Source organism: Dendropsophus ebraccatus, chromosome 6 (genome assembly GCF_027789765.1).
Source record: "Dendropsophus ebraccatus isolate aDenEbr1 chromosome 6, aDenEbr1.pat, whole genome shotgun sequence".
Classification (NCBI taxonomy): domain Eukaryota; kingdom Metazoa; phylum Chordata; class Amphibia; order Anura; family Hylidae; genus Dendropsophus; species Dendropsophus ebraccatus.
Window position 1 is genome coordinate 103,818,498 of NC_091459.1, and position 14,153 is coordinate 103,832,650.

General features: G+C 43.6%; 1 protein-coding gene and 1 long non-coding RNA gene across 2 annotated transcripts in view; one reads left to right on the forward strand and one right to left on the reverse strand.

Moving 5' to 3' along the window:
* DGKD (diacylglycerol kinase delta) overlaps positions 1-14,153 on the forward strand; it is a 65,417-nt gene that overhangs the window by 6,693 nt on the left and 44,571 nt on the right. Inside the window, exons 2-3 of the mRNA XM_069975470.1 lie at positions 6,659-6,769; positions 11,268-11,348. Coding sequence (XP_069831571.1) covers positions 6,659-6,769; positions 11,268-11,348 — 192 coding nt within the window. The remainder of the gene's footprint in view (positions 1-6,658; positions 6,770-11,267; positions 11,349-14,153) is intronic.
* Positions 6,179-8,782, reverse strand: LOC138795841 (uncharacterized). The gene is made up of 3 exons (XR_011363676.1): positions 8,685-8,782; positions 6,637-6,761; positions 6,179-6,555 (listed from the first exon to the last, which is right to left on the reverse strand). It is a non-coding gene; the product is annotated as an uncharacterized lncRNA (long non-coding RNA).

Genomic DNA, 14,153 nt, shown 5'->3' on the forward strand with positions numbered 1-14,153 from the left:
CCCATTCCTTATGTTGAAAAAGGGTTGTCCAGGATGTTTAGAAAATTGTGCAAGAGCCGACATCAGCCTAAAATAGAACAAACTCAACCCCGAAGTCCCCGAAGCCATCAGTGTTTCCTTTGGGCTGCAATGATGACGTCTTGCACATCATCCATGCGAACCATGGATCTAACAGTCTATGCATATAGGGTATGTAACCATTATAGCCAGGGATTACCTTAATATGTAATTGTCATGACTGCAGGGTGGCAGTGAATTTAGAGGAGAGGATACTTTGTTTTACTTCCAGCTGATACTTGCAGGTGACAATTTTATAGGCTATGGACACCTTTACAATTTTTTTCCTGAATGCAAAATTAACTTTCTAGATAGAACATTTGCAATGAAGACTATCATGTAGCTGCAACTAAACAACATTTTTAATAGAGACCTATGGAGAAAATGTTTGTTTCATGCACCATAATAAGCACCAAGCAAGAATGAAAAATGTCATGAACAAACACCATAATGGAAACCTTCGGGCCCTCAATGCAGATTCTGTTGAGCAGCGGCAAACGGAGCCGACCTGTCTGCCACCGATGGAACCTGACAGACCCCGAGCTGCTACAGAGCCACCCTATGTGCCCATATGCAACTTCATGTGTACAGCTCATGAGGCCAAAGGCTGGGTTCACATGTATTTTGGTCGGCATCCAGCGCTCCATTCATTCTCTATGGGAACAATGCTGTGCTCAGTACTTCTGAATGTTTGGAAGCCCCATAGAGTGGAATGTGCTCTGTTAATTCTGGATGACACTTCACCTCTGCCCTCATGATTGATGGACGTCTCAGTGGTCAGACCCCTTCCCATCAGCTAGTTTACCAGAGCCACTGCGCTTTAATACATAGGACAGAGCTAGAAGGAGACAGTGCCGTACATTATGTACTGGCCATGGTGGGTTACTGCACATACCTTCCCTTTCAATTCATTGTGAAAAGAGTAGTGGTGACCCATAATGGCCACTACACAGTGTACAGAGCTGTGCAATCTGATAATGTTGGTCCTGAGGATTATCAATAAATGTGTTGCAGAAAACCCCTTTAGGCTGTGTTCCCACACAGTATTTTTGCTCCGTATTTTGCAACCAAAACACAGTTGTTCACACACTGTTGAAATTGAGTGGATGGTCGCCATTTAATGACAAATAACCGCTGCTGTTTTAAAATAACTGTAATTATTTGCCATTAAATGACGGCCATCCACTCATCCATTTCAAAATTGTGAGAACAGAGCCTTTTCTGTGATTTCATTCCACTAGTTTTGGCTGCAAAATACTGATCACAATACTGTGTGTGAGCATAGCATTATCTTGTAATAATTTGTGCTAAAGCAAATGGCCTAGGCCATAGCAGCATAGAGAAGTATTTCCCTTTCTGTGAGTAGAAAAACAAAGCAGATTGGTAAAAGTTGTTTGTTATATCTGATCGAGATGAGATGAGAACAGATTTGTGCACCAAATGGTTCACACTTCTGACATAATGCGGAGGGTTGACGCCCATCTGGAATAAGTCCCTTTATATCAGTCTCCCATTTATCTATCTACATCTATCTCATCCCGGTTTATTTAATCATATATATATATATATGGTTCAGGGAAGAAACAGAGTGCTGCACCTCACACCTATGGCTGATACTAGTGCCGCTAGGCTAAATAAAAAACACATCAGAATTTTGTGTATGAATTGATCAAGCCATACTGCCCCATGTACCTCGTGCCGGTATCTGATACACATGGGTCCCTACACTAAGGAATTTTTTTTTTCCCTCTATCATTTATTCATCTTTCTGGTAATTCCAGTACAAGACAGCTTATATTCCCTTTACAAATCATAAGCAATTGCTGTAGTAATATACTGATAATAAAATGAGCAGTTTCTATAATAAAATCATATTGGAGAACTGTTCCCAACATATTGTTTGATAAACCCAAAAAGATTTCCCTATAGAGACTTGTCTTTATAATGACAGCTATTGAATCCGCGGCTTTCACTACACTTGTGCATGTCGCCCCCTGCTGGAGGCCAGGAAGATGAGAATGACAGAGTGATGATTTGTTTGAAGAAATCTGTGCAGATGTTAGCTGTGTGAACATGCCCTTACTGGAACGCTGAAGAAATTTTTTCATTTCATATTGGTTCTGTGTCATGTGAAGGGCGATTGCCGCCTTCCTGTAGATCAGGTTTGGAGGGGATTGCAAAGGTCGCTGGGTTGGGTTGGGCAGATCTCAGTCTTACGTGTGATTTTTGTAGATCTGTGGTCAGGACACTTATCCAAATAGAGGAAGGAACATGCGAGGAGCGCACAGTGTCATTTGTTTACTTCAGTGCTGTAAAATATGTCCTGGGAAATGTGCTGCGGGATGTGCATTACTTGTTCCAGAATGGTTTGTGTCATATCTAGATGGGATACAGAGGCCTGAGGGGGTGGGAAGGACATGACAGGGACACAAGGCTTATGGGGGGGGGGGGGAGACACTCGGGAACAGCCATAGATCTGCTCATATATAAGCCAGGTGGATGAGGACGCTGTGAGGGGACTGGCAGCCGCAGACAGCGAGTGGGTGTTCTCAGGAACAGACAGTGAATGAATTCTGACAGGAAAAGCTGCGGAGAAAGTGTTGTCAGGAACGGCAGCGAGTGGGTGTTGTCAAGCTGAGGATGTTTGTTGTCGGGGCATTAAGACAAGATTGTTTGCTGTCATAGTCATCCCGGGGACCATGTTTGTTGTTACAGCCGGACAGATGACGGCGTTTCTTATTGAGGACACACGGGCAAAGCTTCTGCCTTGGACAGCCAAGTGAAGAGTCTGTGGTGGATGGCACATATGGAGAAGGGGGTGGAAGGGAGACGATCGCCTGTAATATAAAAAGTCTTCTGGTCCTCCGTGTTTTTGTCTTCGAGATGTCTGAGCGATACGACATATGCAGAATAATGTCCCTTAAAGGGTCACTTCACCACAGGACGGGTCACCTCTGTACATTTCTCACCTCACAAAATGATCCATTCAGATTCATTACATTTCATTTTGCAGTATACAAAGAAGTAGACAACTGCACTATTATATACTGCAAAAAACATATACGTAACAATGCATTTAAAAAAAATAATAATAATGTACGTTAGTTGGAAACCCATTCTGCTGTACGGTATACAACACAATGTATTTTTAGCATCTGTTTAACGTATATGTTTTTGCCCCGTTTCATAGATATAAAATGTATACACTAAGCATAAACATTTTGGGGAGATTTACCAAGCCGTAAGAATGTTTGTTGGTGCCCATAGCGACCAATCGCAGCCCAGCTTTCATTTTACCAAAGCTCATTCATATTTAAAATCTGAGAGGTGATTGGTTGCTATGGGCAACATAAGAAATTCTTACTGTAAGACTATAAACCTTCCTCCATTGTGAACGCTACCCAAGGGCCCTTATACATGGCTGATTATTGATAATGAGTCTTTCTAGGAACGCTCATTTACCCGATAATTCTAAATAAGCTGATCAACAAGTAAATGTTAGTTCATTGAGTGAGTCTTTTGTGTGGTCGTATAAATTATTGTTATGTGCCGCACATCTCCCTGTATAATGTATATTGGCATCGTACTACCTGAATGTGGTGTGAACCTAAGGAGCAAGCCATAAAGGTTTCTTATAAAAAAAAAAACACCTTCAGTAATAAGTGCCATTTAGAGATGAGCGAACCTGGAGCATGCTTGAGTCCATCCGAACCCGAACTTTCGGCACTTGATTAGCGGTGGCTGCTGAAGTTGGATAAAGCCCTAAGGCTATGTGGAAAATATGGATATAGTCATTGGCTGTATTCATGTTTTCCAGACAACCTTACAGCTTCAAATACCAAACGTTCGGGTTCGGATGGACCCGGTTCGCTCATCTCTAGTGCCATTATTTATAGGGGTATTCCAAGTAAAATAACTTATCCCCTACCCATAGGATGTGTCAGATAACAGGGGTTCTGAATGCTGGGGTCAGCAGCTCTCTTGACACATATTCTTTATTCTCTGGATAGTAGGTAGGTTATTCTACCTCTTAATACCTCTTCAAGGCTATGTTCCTACTACAGGATTTTAGCACGGAATGAAGGGTGTATATTGACAATGACAGCTGCAAATAATGTATATGATTATATTTGCAGCCGGCATCATTACTAGATGGACTAAAATCCCGCCGTGGTAACATAGCCTAAATACGTGTATTATTTTAAAGGGAATATGTCACTCCCTGTGGCGGGGTAGAGCCCGGCCGACCCCACTCTAGAGACCCTTATACTTACCCCAGAGAACGAAGTCCCGCTCCTGGAGCCGCTCCCGCTGACGAAATATCCCCATCGGAAGCCCAGCACGCACGAATCATGGAGAATGAATGAAGCCGTCATTCTCTATAAGCGTCGGACTCATCTCTGATACGCGCGTGTGCCGGGCTTCCGACGGTGATATCTCGGCAGCGGGAGCGGCTCCAGGAGCGGGACTTCGTTCTCCGGGGTAAGTATAAGGGACTCTAGCGTGGGGTCAGCCGGGCTCTGCTCCGGCACGGAGGGGTGACAGGTTCCCTTTAAGGCTAATTGAGGCACACATTGTCCCATAGAAGTCTGAGACCATCCGTAAACGTTTGTGGTTCTGTAATTTTTATGTATGAAATGTCTGTATTGTACAGATAGGCAATCATTTTTAAACCATTTCCAATTATTTAACAATCACCTTCTTCTTTGCTGATCCGCAAAGAATACGGATTATGGATGCATTACGGTTGAATTTATTGCAGATGATTGCAGACATCATATACAGTCTTAAAAAAACTACTAAACGTAGTAACCTAGCCTAAGGGCCCTATTCCACGGGACGATTATCGTTAAGTCATTTGAATCTAAACTATAATTGTTCGGTTGAATAGCAGTTAACGATTAACGACCGAACGAGAAATCGTTGATCATTCAATAAGACCTGGACCTATTTTTATCGTTGCTCGTTCACATTGAATAAGATGTCATTCGGTCGTTCGCAGTAGTGACGAAAGCAATAGCGACGACAAGACGAACGCAAGAACGTTCATAAGTAACGATTATCGTTCCATGTAAATCAGGGGTCTCAAACTCGCGGCCCGCTGGCCAACTGCGGCCCTCGGGACACTAGTTTGTGGCCCCCAGGTAGCTTTCCTGTAAGTGCGGCCCTCATCAGCTGCTCAGCGATTGGCTAAGCTTAACTTTATGCTCAGCCAATCGCGGCTGAGCAGCTGATGACACGGCAGAGGGGAGCCGGCATCAGGGACGGCTGCAGCTGTTCGGCCGGCCTCCCGAAGACGACAGAAGTGGGCGGCAGCGGCGGTGGTGGGAGGGGAGGTGTGCGGCAGCGGTGCGGGGCAGGTGAGCGGTGCAGGGGCCTACAGCCACCTAGCAGAGCCGCCGCCCCCTAGCGTCCCTGCGGCACATGCAGCTCCCCGGTCTCTGAAAGAGGAGGCCGCGGGGTCTGCAAGGTTATCGCATCGCTGCAAGTCCTGGGGCTGTTCAGCAGGATCGGGGGATGCATTGCAGACCCCCGATCCTGCTTTACAGCCCCAGGGCTTGCAGCGATGCGATCACCTTACCCTGCAGTCCCCACGGCCTCCTCCTCCAGAGATCGAGGAGCTGCATGTGCCGCTGAGAGGAGAGCACCGGTGCCGGGGTGAGAGGAGGAGGAGGAGGGGTGTGTGCCCCGCTCCGCCCAGTCCCCTCTCAGTGACCCCCAGTCCCCTCTCAGAGACTCCCAGTCCCCTGTGTCACCCCCAGTCCCCTGTGTCACCCCCAGTCCCCTCTCAGAGACCTCCAGTCCCCTGTGTCACCCCCTGCTCCCCCCAGTCCCCTTTCAGAGACCCCCAGTCCCCTTTGTCACCCCCAGTCCCCTGTGTCACCCCCCTGCTCCCCCCAGTCCCCTGTGTCACCACCCTGCTCCCCCCAGGCCCCTCTGTCACCCCCCAGCTCCCCTCTGTCACCCCTGCTCCCCCCAGTCCCCTCTGTCATCCCCAGTCCCCTGTGTCACCCCCCCCCCCTGCTCCCCCCAGTCCCCTGTGTCACCCTCTCCTCCCCCCAGTCCCCTGTGTCACCCCCCAGTCCCCTTCTTGTGGAAAACCTGATGCGGCCCAGCCTCACCCAGACTCTACCTCCAGCGGCCCCCGGGTACATTGAGTTTGAGACCCATGATGTAAATAGATGAACAATTTCAAGTCGTTCGCAATAGTGGTCATTTGGATCGTCTATCGCTAATGATTATGCGAACGATAATCGTCCTGTGGAATTGGGCCCTAAGGCTTCAACTGAACCTTTGAATTGGAGCACTGGTTTTAGTGTTTCTTTATTATAATGTCGGTATCAGAATTATTCCCTTATCAGTTGTGATAAGCAGCATTGTCGTAGGGAAATCAGTTTCCATCCCGTTCCAGACAGGTGAATACAGGTGAGCCGGTGGACATCCAGGTGATTTCTTTTATACTTTTTGCTTTACCAGGTTGTAGATTTGCCTCTTGTACTATGGAAAAGACATGAGTGGTAGTCAGTGCCAGGTACAATAAGAAAACGTAAAATAATATGCAGAACATTGAGTTCTTACCATGCCTTCTTGACTTTTATAGGCTATTGTGAAAGAAGGTCACCTACAAAAGCAGACAAGTTCCTTTCAACGATGGAGGAGACGTTACTTCAAATTACGAGGCCGAACTCTCTACTATGCCAAGACTGCAAAGGTGAAATGTGAAAGGGGGGAAGGGTTAGGAAGAAATGCTTGCAAGCCAAGTACATGGCTGACCTCTTTTTGACATAATATTAATAAGCTGACATGGACTTTATGTTCTAAGTTTATTTTAGTAATTTGTTCAAGGAGGTGGAGAATACATGACTTACCGACAACCCATATGGCTGTCATTGTGGTTTTCACAAAGGTTATTATTAGAGATGAGCGAACCTCGAGCATGCTCGAGTCCATCCGAACCCGAACTTTTGGCATTTGATTAGCGGTGGCTGCTGAACTTGGATAAAGCCCTAAGGCTATGTGGAAATCATGGATATAGTCATTGGCTGTATCCGTGTTTTCCAGACAACCTTAGAGCTTTATCCAAGTTCAGCAGCCACTGCTAATCAAATGCCGAAAGTTCGGGTTCGGATGGACTCGAACCCGAACCCGGTTCGCTCATCTCTAGTTGTCACCCTATGTTCTGAGGCAAATCTGTCTTAGGCTGCGTTCACACTACGTATATTTCAGTCAGTATTGCAACCAAAACCAGGAGTGGACTGAAAACACAGAAAGGATCTGTTCACACAATGGTGAAATTGAGTGGATGGCCGCCATATAACAGTAAATAACTGCCATTATTTCAATATAACAGCCGTTGTTCTAAAATAACAGCAAATATTTGCCATTAAATGGCGGCCATCCACTCAATTTCAACATTGTGTGAACAGAGCCTTTCTGTGTTTTTAATCCACTCCTGGTTTTGGCTACAATACTGACTGAAATATACGTAGTGTGAACGCAGCCTTTAAAATGTAAGTAAGGACCATTTTAAATAGGGCAATTACTTCCAACGAGAACCGCCTAAAAAGATGTTTTTTCGGCCAATAAGCGGTCTGTGTACATTAGCTGCAAAGTACTGGAAAGCTGATTATTTTTTTTTTTTTAATAGAAATTATTTACAATTTTGTATAAGGCTGTGTATACATTCCATTTTTAAATGGTCACTTTTATTGTACACAAACATGGTCAACCGCATTTTTGTGTAGGCTAAAAAAGTTTAAAGAAAAAACAAATCTCTTTTGATTAGCTTAATTTATAAGGAAGTCAATTGAAAACGGATCAAAATGAATGCACACAATTGCATCTGTTTTTACGTCTTTTTTTCCCATTAAACAGATACGTTAAACAGACTGCAGAAACGCGGTGTGAACCTAGCCTTACTTTCTGACACCAGTTGCTTTAAAAACATTTTTTTTGGAGTACCTCTTTAAACTCACACAATGTACATTTTTTATTATTCACAGTCGTTGTTGCCGATTTGCAACAACGGCTGTCATTGATAGAAAATTTACATTGTGCTGCAGTCTATGGAATCCCAGCCGGAGTGAATACACATAGTATACGCTCCGGCCAGGATCCCTAGTGGCCGCAACGAAAACTGACATGTCAGTTTTGTGCGGCCGCAATTCATTAAATAGCGGCCGCACAACCCTGACAGTGCACACAATGAAAAGTGCGGCTCCATAAAAATGAAGTCTATCTGCAGTACCAGCCGCGATAAACTTCACTGACTGTGGCCGTTCTGTAACTCAGAAAGGCCGGTGTCATACGTTGTGCGGCAAATAAGCAAAATTAACCACTTCCTAGAGTGCCTTCTGAGATAAATCTGTTTCCAAGGTCCAGCTACTATGGATAGGAATAAAGAAAAGAACTTGAAACCATGGACAGTACACACAGAATAAAGCAGAGCAGGACTGCAAAGAACAATCTATTAAAGGGGTAGTGCGGCGGTAAAAAATTATTCACAGAATAACACACATTACAAAGTTATACAACTTTGTAATGTATGTTATGTCTGTGAATGGCCCCCTTCCCCGTGTCCCACCACCCCCACCCATGTACCCGGAAGTGTAGTGCATTATACATACCTGATCCGTGCCGACACGCGTCCGCCATCTTGTGCCAAACGTCATCTTCGGCCGGCCAGCCCGAACACCTACGATCTTCCCGAGTGCCGGCCGCGTCATCAGCTGCTCAGCCGCGATTGGCTGAGCATAACTGTGCTCGGCCAATCGCGGCTCAGTGGCTGATGACGCGGCCGTCTGGTGTCTGTAAGATAAACAACATTAAAGTGATACCATGCCTTTAAACTGTCAGGCTGCAAATCTGCCAAAAGTACCCAGCTCATTGACACCTATAGAGAATAAGGGGACAGTAACATTGCCCATTGTTTTATTTATAGACTATAATTATCAATATAAACATACAATGCATGAGTAATGCAGCAGTGTACAGGCCAAACATCCTCAGGGCAGCAGCAGCAGCAGTGATAAATAAAAAAAAAGTAAAAAAACACTCTAAAAGTGTCATAGTGTTCACCCATTAAACTCATCAGTAATAAATGTGGGCAAAACATACAGTAAAAGTGGCATAGTGTTCAGCAGTTAAAACCCATCAAAGAAGCAATGTGTAAGGTCAGCAGGGACATGTGAAACACTCCCCAGACCAAAGAGTTAATAACAAAGACAAAAAATACACTAGGTACAATTATAGCATTGTGTGCAGAAAGTAATCTAATAAAGAGGAAGCACACTGCTGCAGATGGTAGAAGAAATCTGTATTATAAAGGCTGGAGCCAGTGTATGTGCCCGCTGGGTTACTGTGTTTTACACCACTCTGCAAAGTGGCCAATTCTTTGTTCCAGTTGACATATGGATAAGGGTCATCTGTATGCTTAATACTTTTTTTTTCCTTAAAAAATGCTGAATTTCCCTCCCAAAGATGTTGCACTCTATTTTATTAAATAACTATTTTTCTTAACAGGGGAAAGGGCCAGAGCAGGGTTGTTTGCCATTAGTACTTACAACTAAACAGTCTCTGTGGCCAGTCACAGGACAGCACTTATTCCTTTTAGCTGTGCCATGACATACAGTAGTGCTGATGAAAGTACACTGGAGTGGGCAAACTGGCACTGTGCCAGGGAAATGACATACAGTACATTACCCTAGGTAACCTGTGGGGGAGAATTCGGTTCTTGATGCACAGGGTGTGTAAGGTACGATGGGAGCCAAAAAAAAAAAAAAAAAAAAGCTGCAAGGAAGGGGTTTCATAAAACACTGAACTTCTGCTGCTGCCTATGATGATCATGATGATACCTTGTGAATAAAGATTGTAGGGCTGTTTTTTTCTGGGTTAAGAAGTTATTTTTTTTTTTAAATAAAGAGATTTAAATATGTTTAAGGGATGGAGGGAAATTGTTTGAAATGAGTTACCTTTTAATATTAAATGCTGGTAATTCCCCATGACACACTGTAGTAAGCCTCTTTTCTGCCTCAGATGGTTGAACGCATAGATTCCTCTTCGATACATTAACGGGTCTAGTTGGTGGGACCACCATTGATCACAAGAGTGCTGTTAATCTTAGTGGTAGAACCCCCATCCGTCCTACAGATCCCACACTCCTCAGCTATCCTTAGTATGCCATAACACAGTGGTGGGGAACATTCAGCCCTATGTAAAACTACATTTCCCATTATGCATTGACAGCCAAACCTTATGGGAACAGCGAGCTTACTGATCAGTTAACTAGGGGGGAAGGGGGGACTGTACTTGGATTCCTAAAACAGAATGGCAGCTGCAGGGAAAAAAAACTGATACATTTGTGTCCATCCGTTTTGATCTGTTTTTCCATTGACTTCCATTGTAAAAAAAAGGATCAAAACGGATCTGTTTTTTTTTTACGAACGCAAAAACGTAGCTGACACTACTTTTGTGTCCGTTAAAAAAAAACGGATCAGTTTTTTTGATCCGTTTCTTTTACAATGGAAGTCAATGGAAAAACGGATCAAAACGGATGAAAAAAACTGATTGCAAAAACGCTGTGTGAACCTAGCTTAAGTTTGTCTGTTTACTTTTTATTTTTACAGCAGCCACAAATATTATCCTCTTTAACCATTTGATTCTCACAGTCAAGACAACGGAGGCAGACCAGGAAAACCATGCATACAATTCTATAGTATCATAAAAGCATACCCCTTCAAAATTATATTCCAGGCAAACATTTATCAGGACAAGACACCATCACACCACAATACAAATGTTTCATATAGCTACAGTGCTGGCATGCACGGTGAGCGAAGCTGGAAGCAGATGGCACCGTACCTTGTGTAGTAGCCTGGGTAACTCCAGTTCAACTAAGCCTTGAGCTGCAGTAACCCCAGCATGGCCACTACTGACCATGACCGGCCATGGGAAGCAGCTGATCAGCAGGAATGCTGGGGGTCGGTAACCACCTATCTAATATTTGTGACCTTTTCTGAGAATGGGTTATCATTAAAGTTTGCTTGGAAAACCCCTTTAATGGCTGCCATAAAAAGGCGTATTAGAAGTTGTTGAAGTGTTGAGCAGATACATGTAACAGACGTGGCAGAGATCTGACGTGTCAGCATTCAGTTTCCATATCTTTCATCAATGTTACATACTAAACTCACGTTTCTTCTCCTTTTTTACAGTCAATCATATTTGAGGAGATTGACATAACAGATGCCAGTGTTGCAGAGTCAAGTACCAAAAACCTCAACAACAGTTTCACAGTAAGTGTCCCTGACTGTATGGTACTACCTTTTATCTGCGGTGTAGCTGTATTGTGGGCATAGTATTATAGGGTTATATGGCTTTTGAATGCCTTTACCAAGGTTAAGGGTTCACATGAATGGGGCTATGCTTCAGCTCAGATCCCAGCCACCCATTGTGCAGGAAACTGAGAAAACAGTATGCTGGTGTTAAACTAGTCATGTAGCCCACTTCATTTGGAGGTCCCAGAGGTCAAACTCCCAATAATAACAAGGTGATGGCACATTCTATCTATATGGAATTAGCTTTTTAAAGAGGTGATCCCAAGATAATAATTTATCACCTATCCCTCCTCTGGGAACCCCACTGAGTACAAGAATGGGAGTCTGCTATACTTGGCTACTATTCCGACAGACCTATTAGAAGTAAATTGGGCGGTACAGGCACAACCGCCTCTTCATTCAAGTCAGAAGACAAAGGACCCCCATTCTCGTGGACAGTGGTGGATCCAGCGCTTTGCCCATGATGATTAGATTCTTGTCACCAATCCAATACATTTACATCTTGAGATAGCCCATTTAGATGTATTTTCTTGGTGTCTTAGTGAACTATACAGGTCTATTATTACTATCAATAATCAAGTTTTTGCTATTTATTTCTGTAGTTTTTCTTTCTCTCTTGACTCGATTTCACATTTATTACAAGAATGTGTGCTCCAGGTCCTGATGCTGCTGGCCATGTTATGTCCATGGTGGCTGCCAGACTCTCTCCTAACAACTTAGGGATAGAAATAGATCATAAAGGATGTATTTATTTTCCTCAAAGATAACGCTATTAAACATTAAGGTATCTGATAACCTATTACCACCAGTGGCCTAAAATAGGCATATATAAAGGCCTTATTACACCAAGCAATTATCGGCAATATCTGGCCATCAGTCAGACCTGTATTTCAATGAAGGCAGGAAAGGCAAAAGTTGGAGGCGTGCATGCAGCAGCTTGGTGATACTTCTTGGGATTTAAAGCGTACCTGTCATTATGTACGTTAACCCAGATTCAGCATGAAATCCATGGTATCTGGTATACATGGATAGGACCACACCTTGTTGTTTCTATGCACAAGCCCTATTGCATCAGAATGGGGTTTGTGCACAGTACCAACCCGGCATGGTTGTATCTATGGATACCTGAATTTCTGGCAGCAGAATGGATTTCGCAGCGATTGGGTCATACAGCAGGACATACAGCAATTGATAAGTTCTGAAAGGCTTGAGTAGAAGTAAGTTCCAAATCTCTGGCACCAGTTGATTTGAAATTATTATTATTATTAGAATAATAATAATAATAATAATAATAATATTTTTTTTGCTGAACTACTCATTTTAAGCTCTCAGTCATTAGGATGGTCTCTGGTGTGGTGGCTTCACCCTGCCAGCCTTCATTTTTACCTATACCCAAGCAGGGACAGATCTTTCAGTCTTTCAGAAGCTGCTGGGAAGTGCCCAAATGTCTTGTGGTTCGGGCAGCATGAAAGTGATACAACTTCTCTTTAACCAGACCACATACACCTAGTTGATTTTGTTGGCAGACCCTCTAACTATCTTATGCATAATGAAAGTTCATAGGTAGAGGTCAGCACACCAAATCTTCAAGAAGACACAATCTCCTGATTCATGTATCACTATATGAGCTTGTGAGAAGTCCCCCTGGACACCAGGGTCTTGGTACACAAAAGAAGAAGCAGTACTATCTCCAGCTCAATAGGTGATAAACCCCAATAACTTTTGGCATTTTGCTATGTATAAATAAAGTTATTTGTATTTTATCACCCATTGATCTGGAGTGGCCACAAGGCTGTATGTCCAGTTAGGGGTGGCGAGAATGCCGGCCAAACAACTTACAGCCTTGTCTGTGGTTTGTCGGGTTGGTTATCTATCCGGTAAAATAGAGCGTGTATGTGACATTTCTTTCACACTTCTCTGGCCCTGATGGTAAAGGAATCTAACAATAAGGGAGCAGCTTTATTGCTATTTTTAAACCTTCTGGTTACACACCTTCTGTATGTCACTGGCCATGTGGTTAGCAGAGCAATGCTCTAGAGGGCAGGATGTGGGTTAATAGCAGAGTTGTAGCACACGTAATAATATGTAACAGGGCATTCTTTGCAGTCTTGCAGACTATAAATATCAAGCTAATTGTAGACCTTCTTACCAGACGTCAGACCACAGCTGAACCTGAATAACTATTCTACATTTATAGGTTTTTATGTTTAGTTATTTTTCAGATTTACGTTTTGTGTAAAGAAAGTACAGTGATGCCTTGGATTACGAGCATAATTCGTTCCGGGGCTGCGCTTGTAATCCAAATCACTCTTAAACCAAGGCAAATTTTCCCCTAAGAAATCATAGAAATGTAGACAATTGGTTCCACACCCCAAAAATAATGATTTTTTTATTCTGAATAGCATGTAAAAGAAACAAACAGCAGAATATGTGATATTATAAGTTAATGTACAGTAATGGAGAGGATGGGAAACACAAGGGCTGACAGACTGAAGGGAGCATGAAGGAATGAGCAGGGCAGATGTGAGCACATACATGCAGCACTCTCTGTCTGGGGATAGAGGGGTTACAGCTATGGAGAGATTACCCCCACAGTCCTGTCCCCTGATGTAAGCCCCAGCCTTAAGTGGATCTGCTATGATTTGGAAGGTGAGGGAGACTTCCTGGGTCAGAGTACAGGGCTGTAGACCATATCTCTCCTCCACTCGCGCTCCTATCCAGTACAGGGAGCTCTTAAACCAAAGCAATGCTCTTAAACCAAGT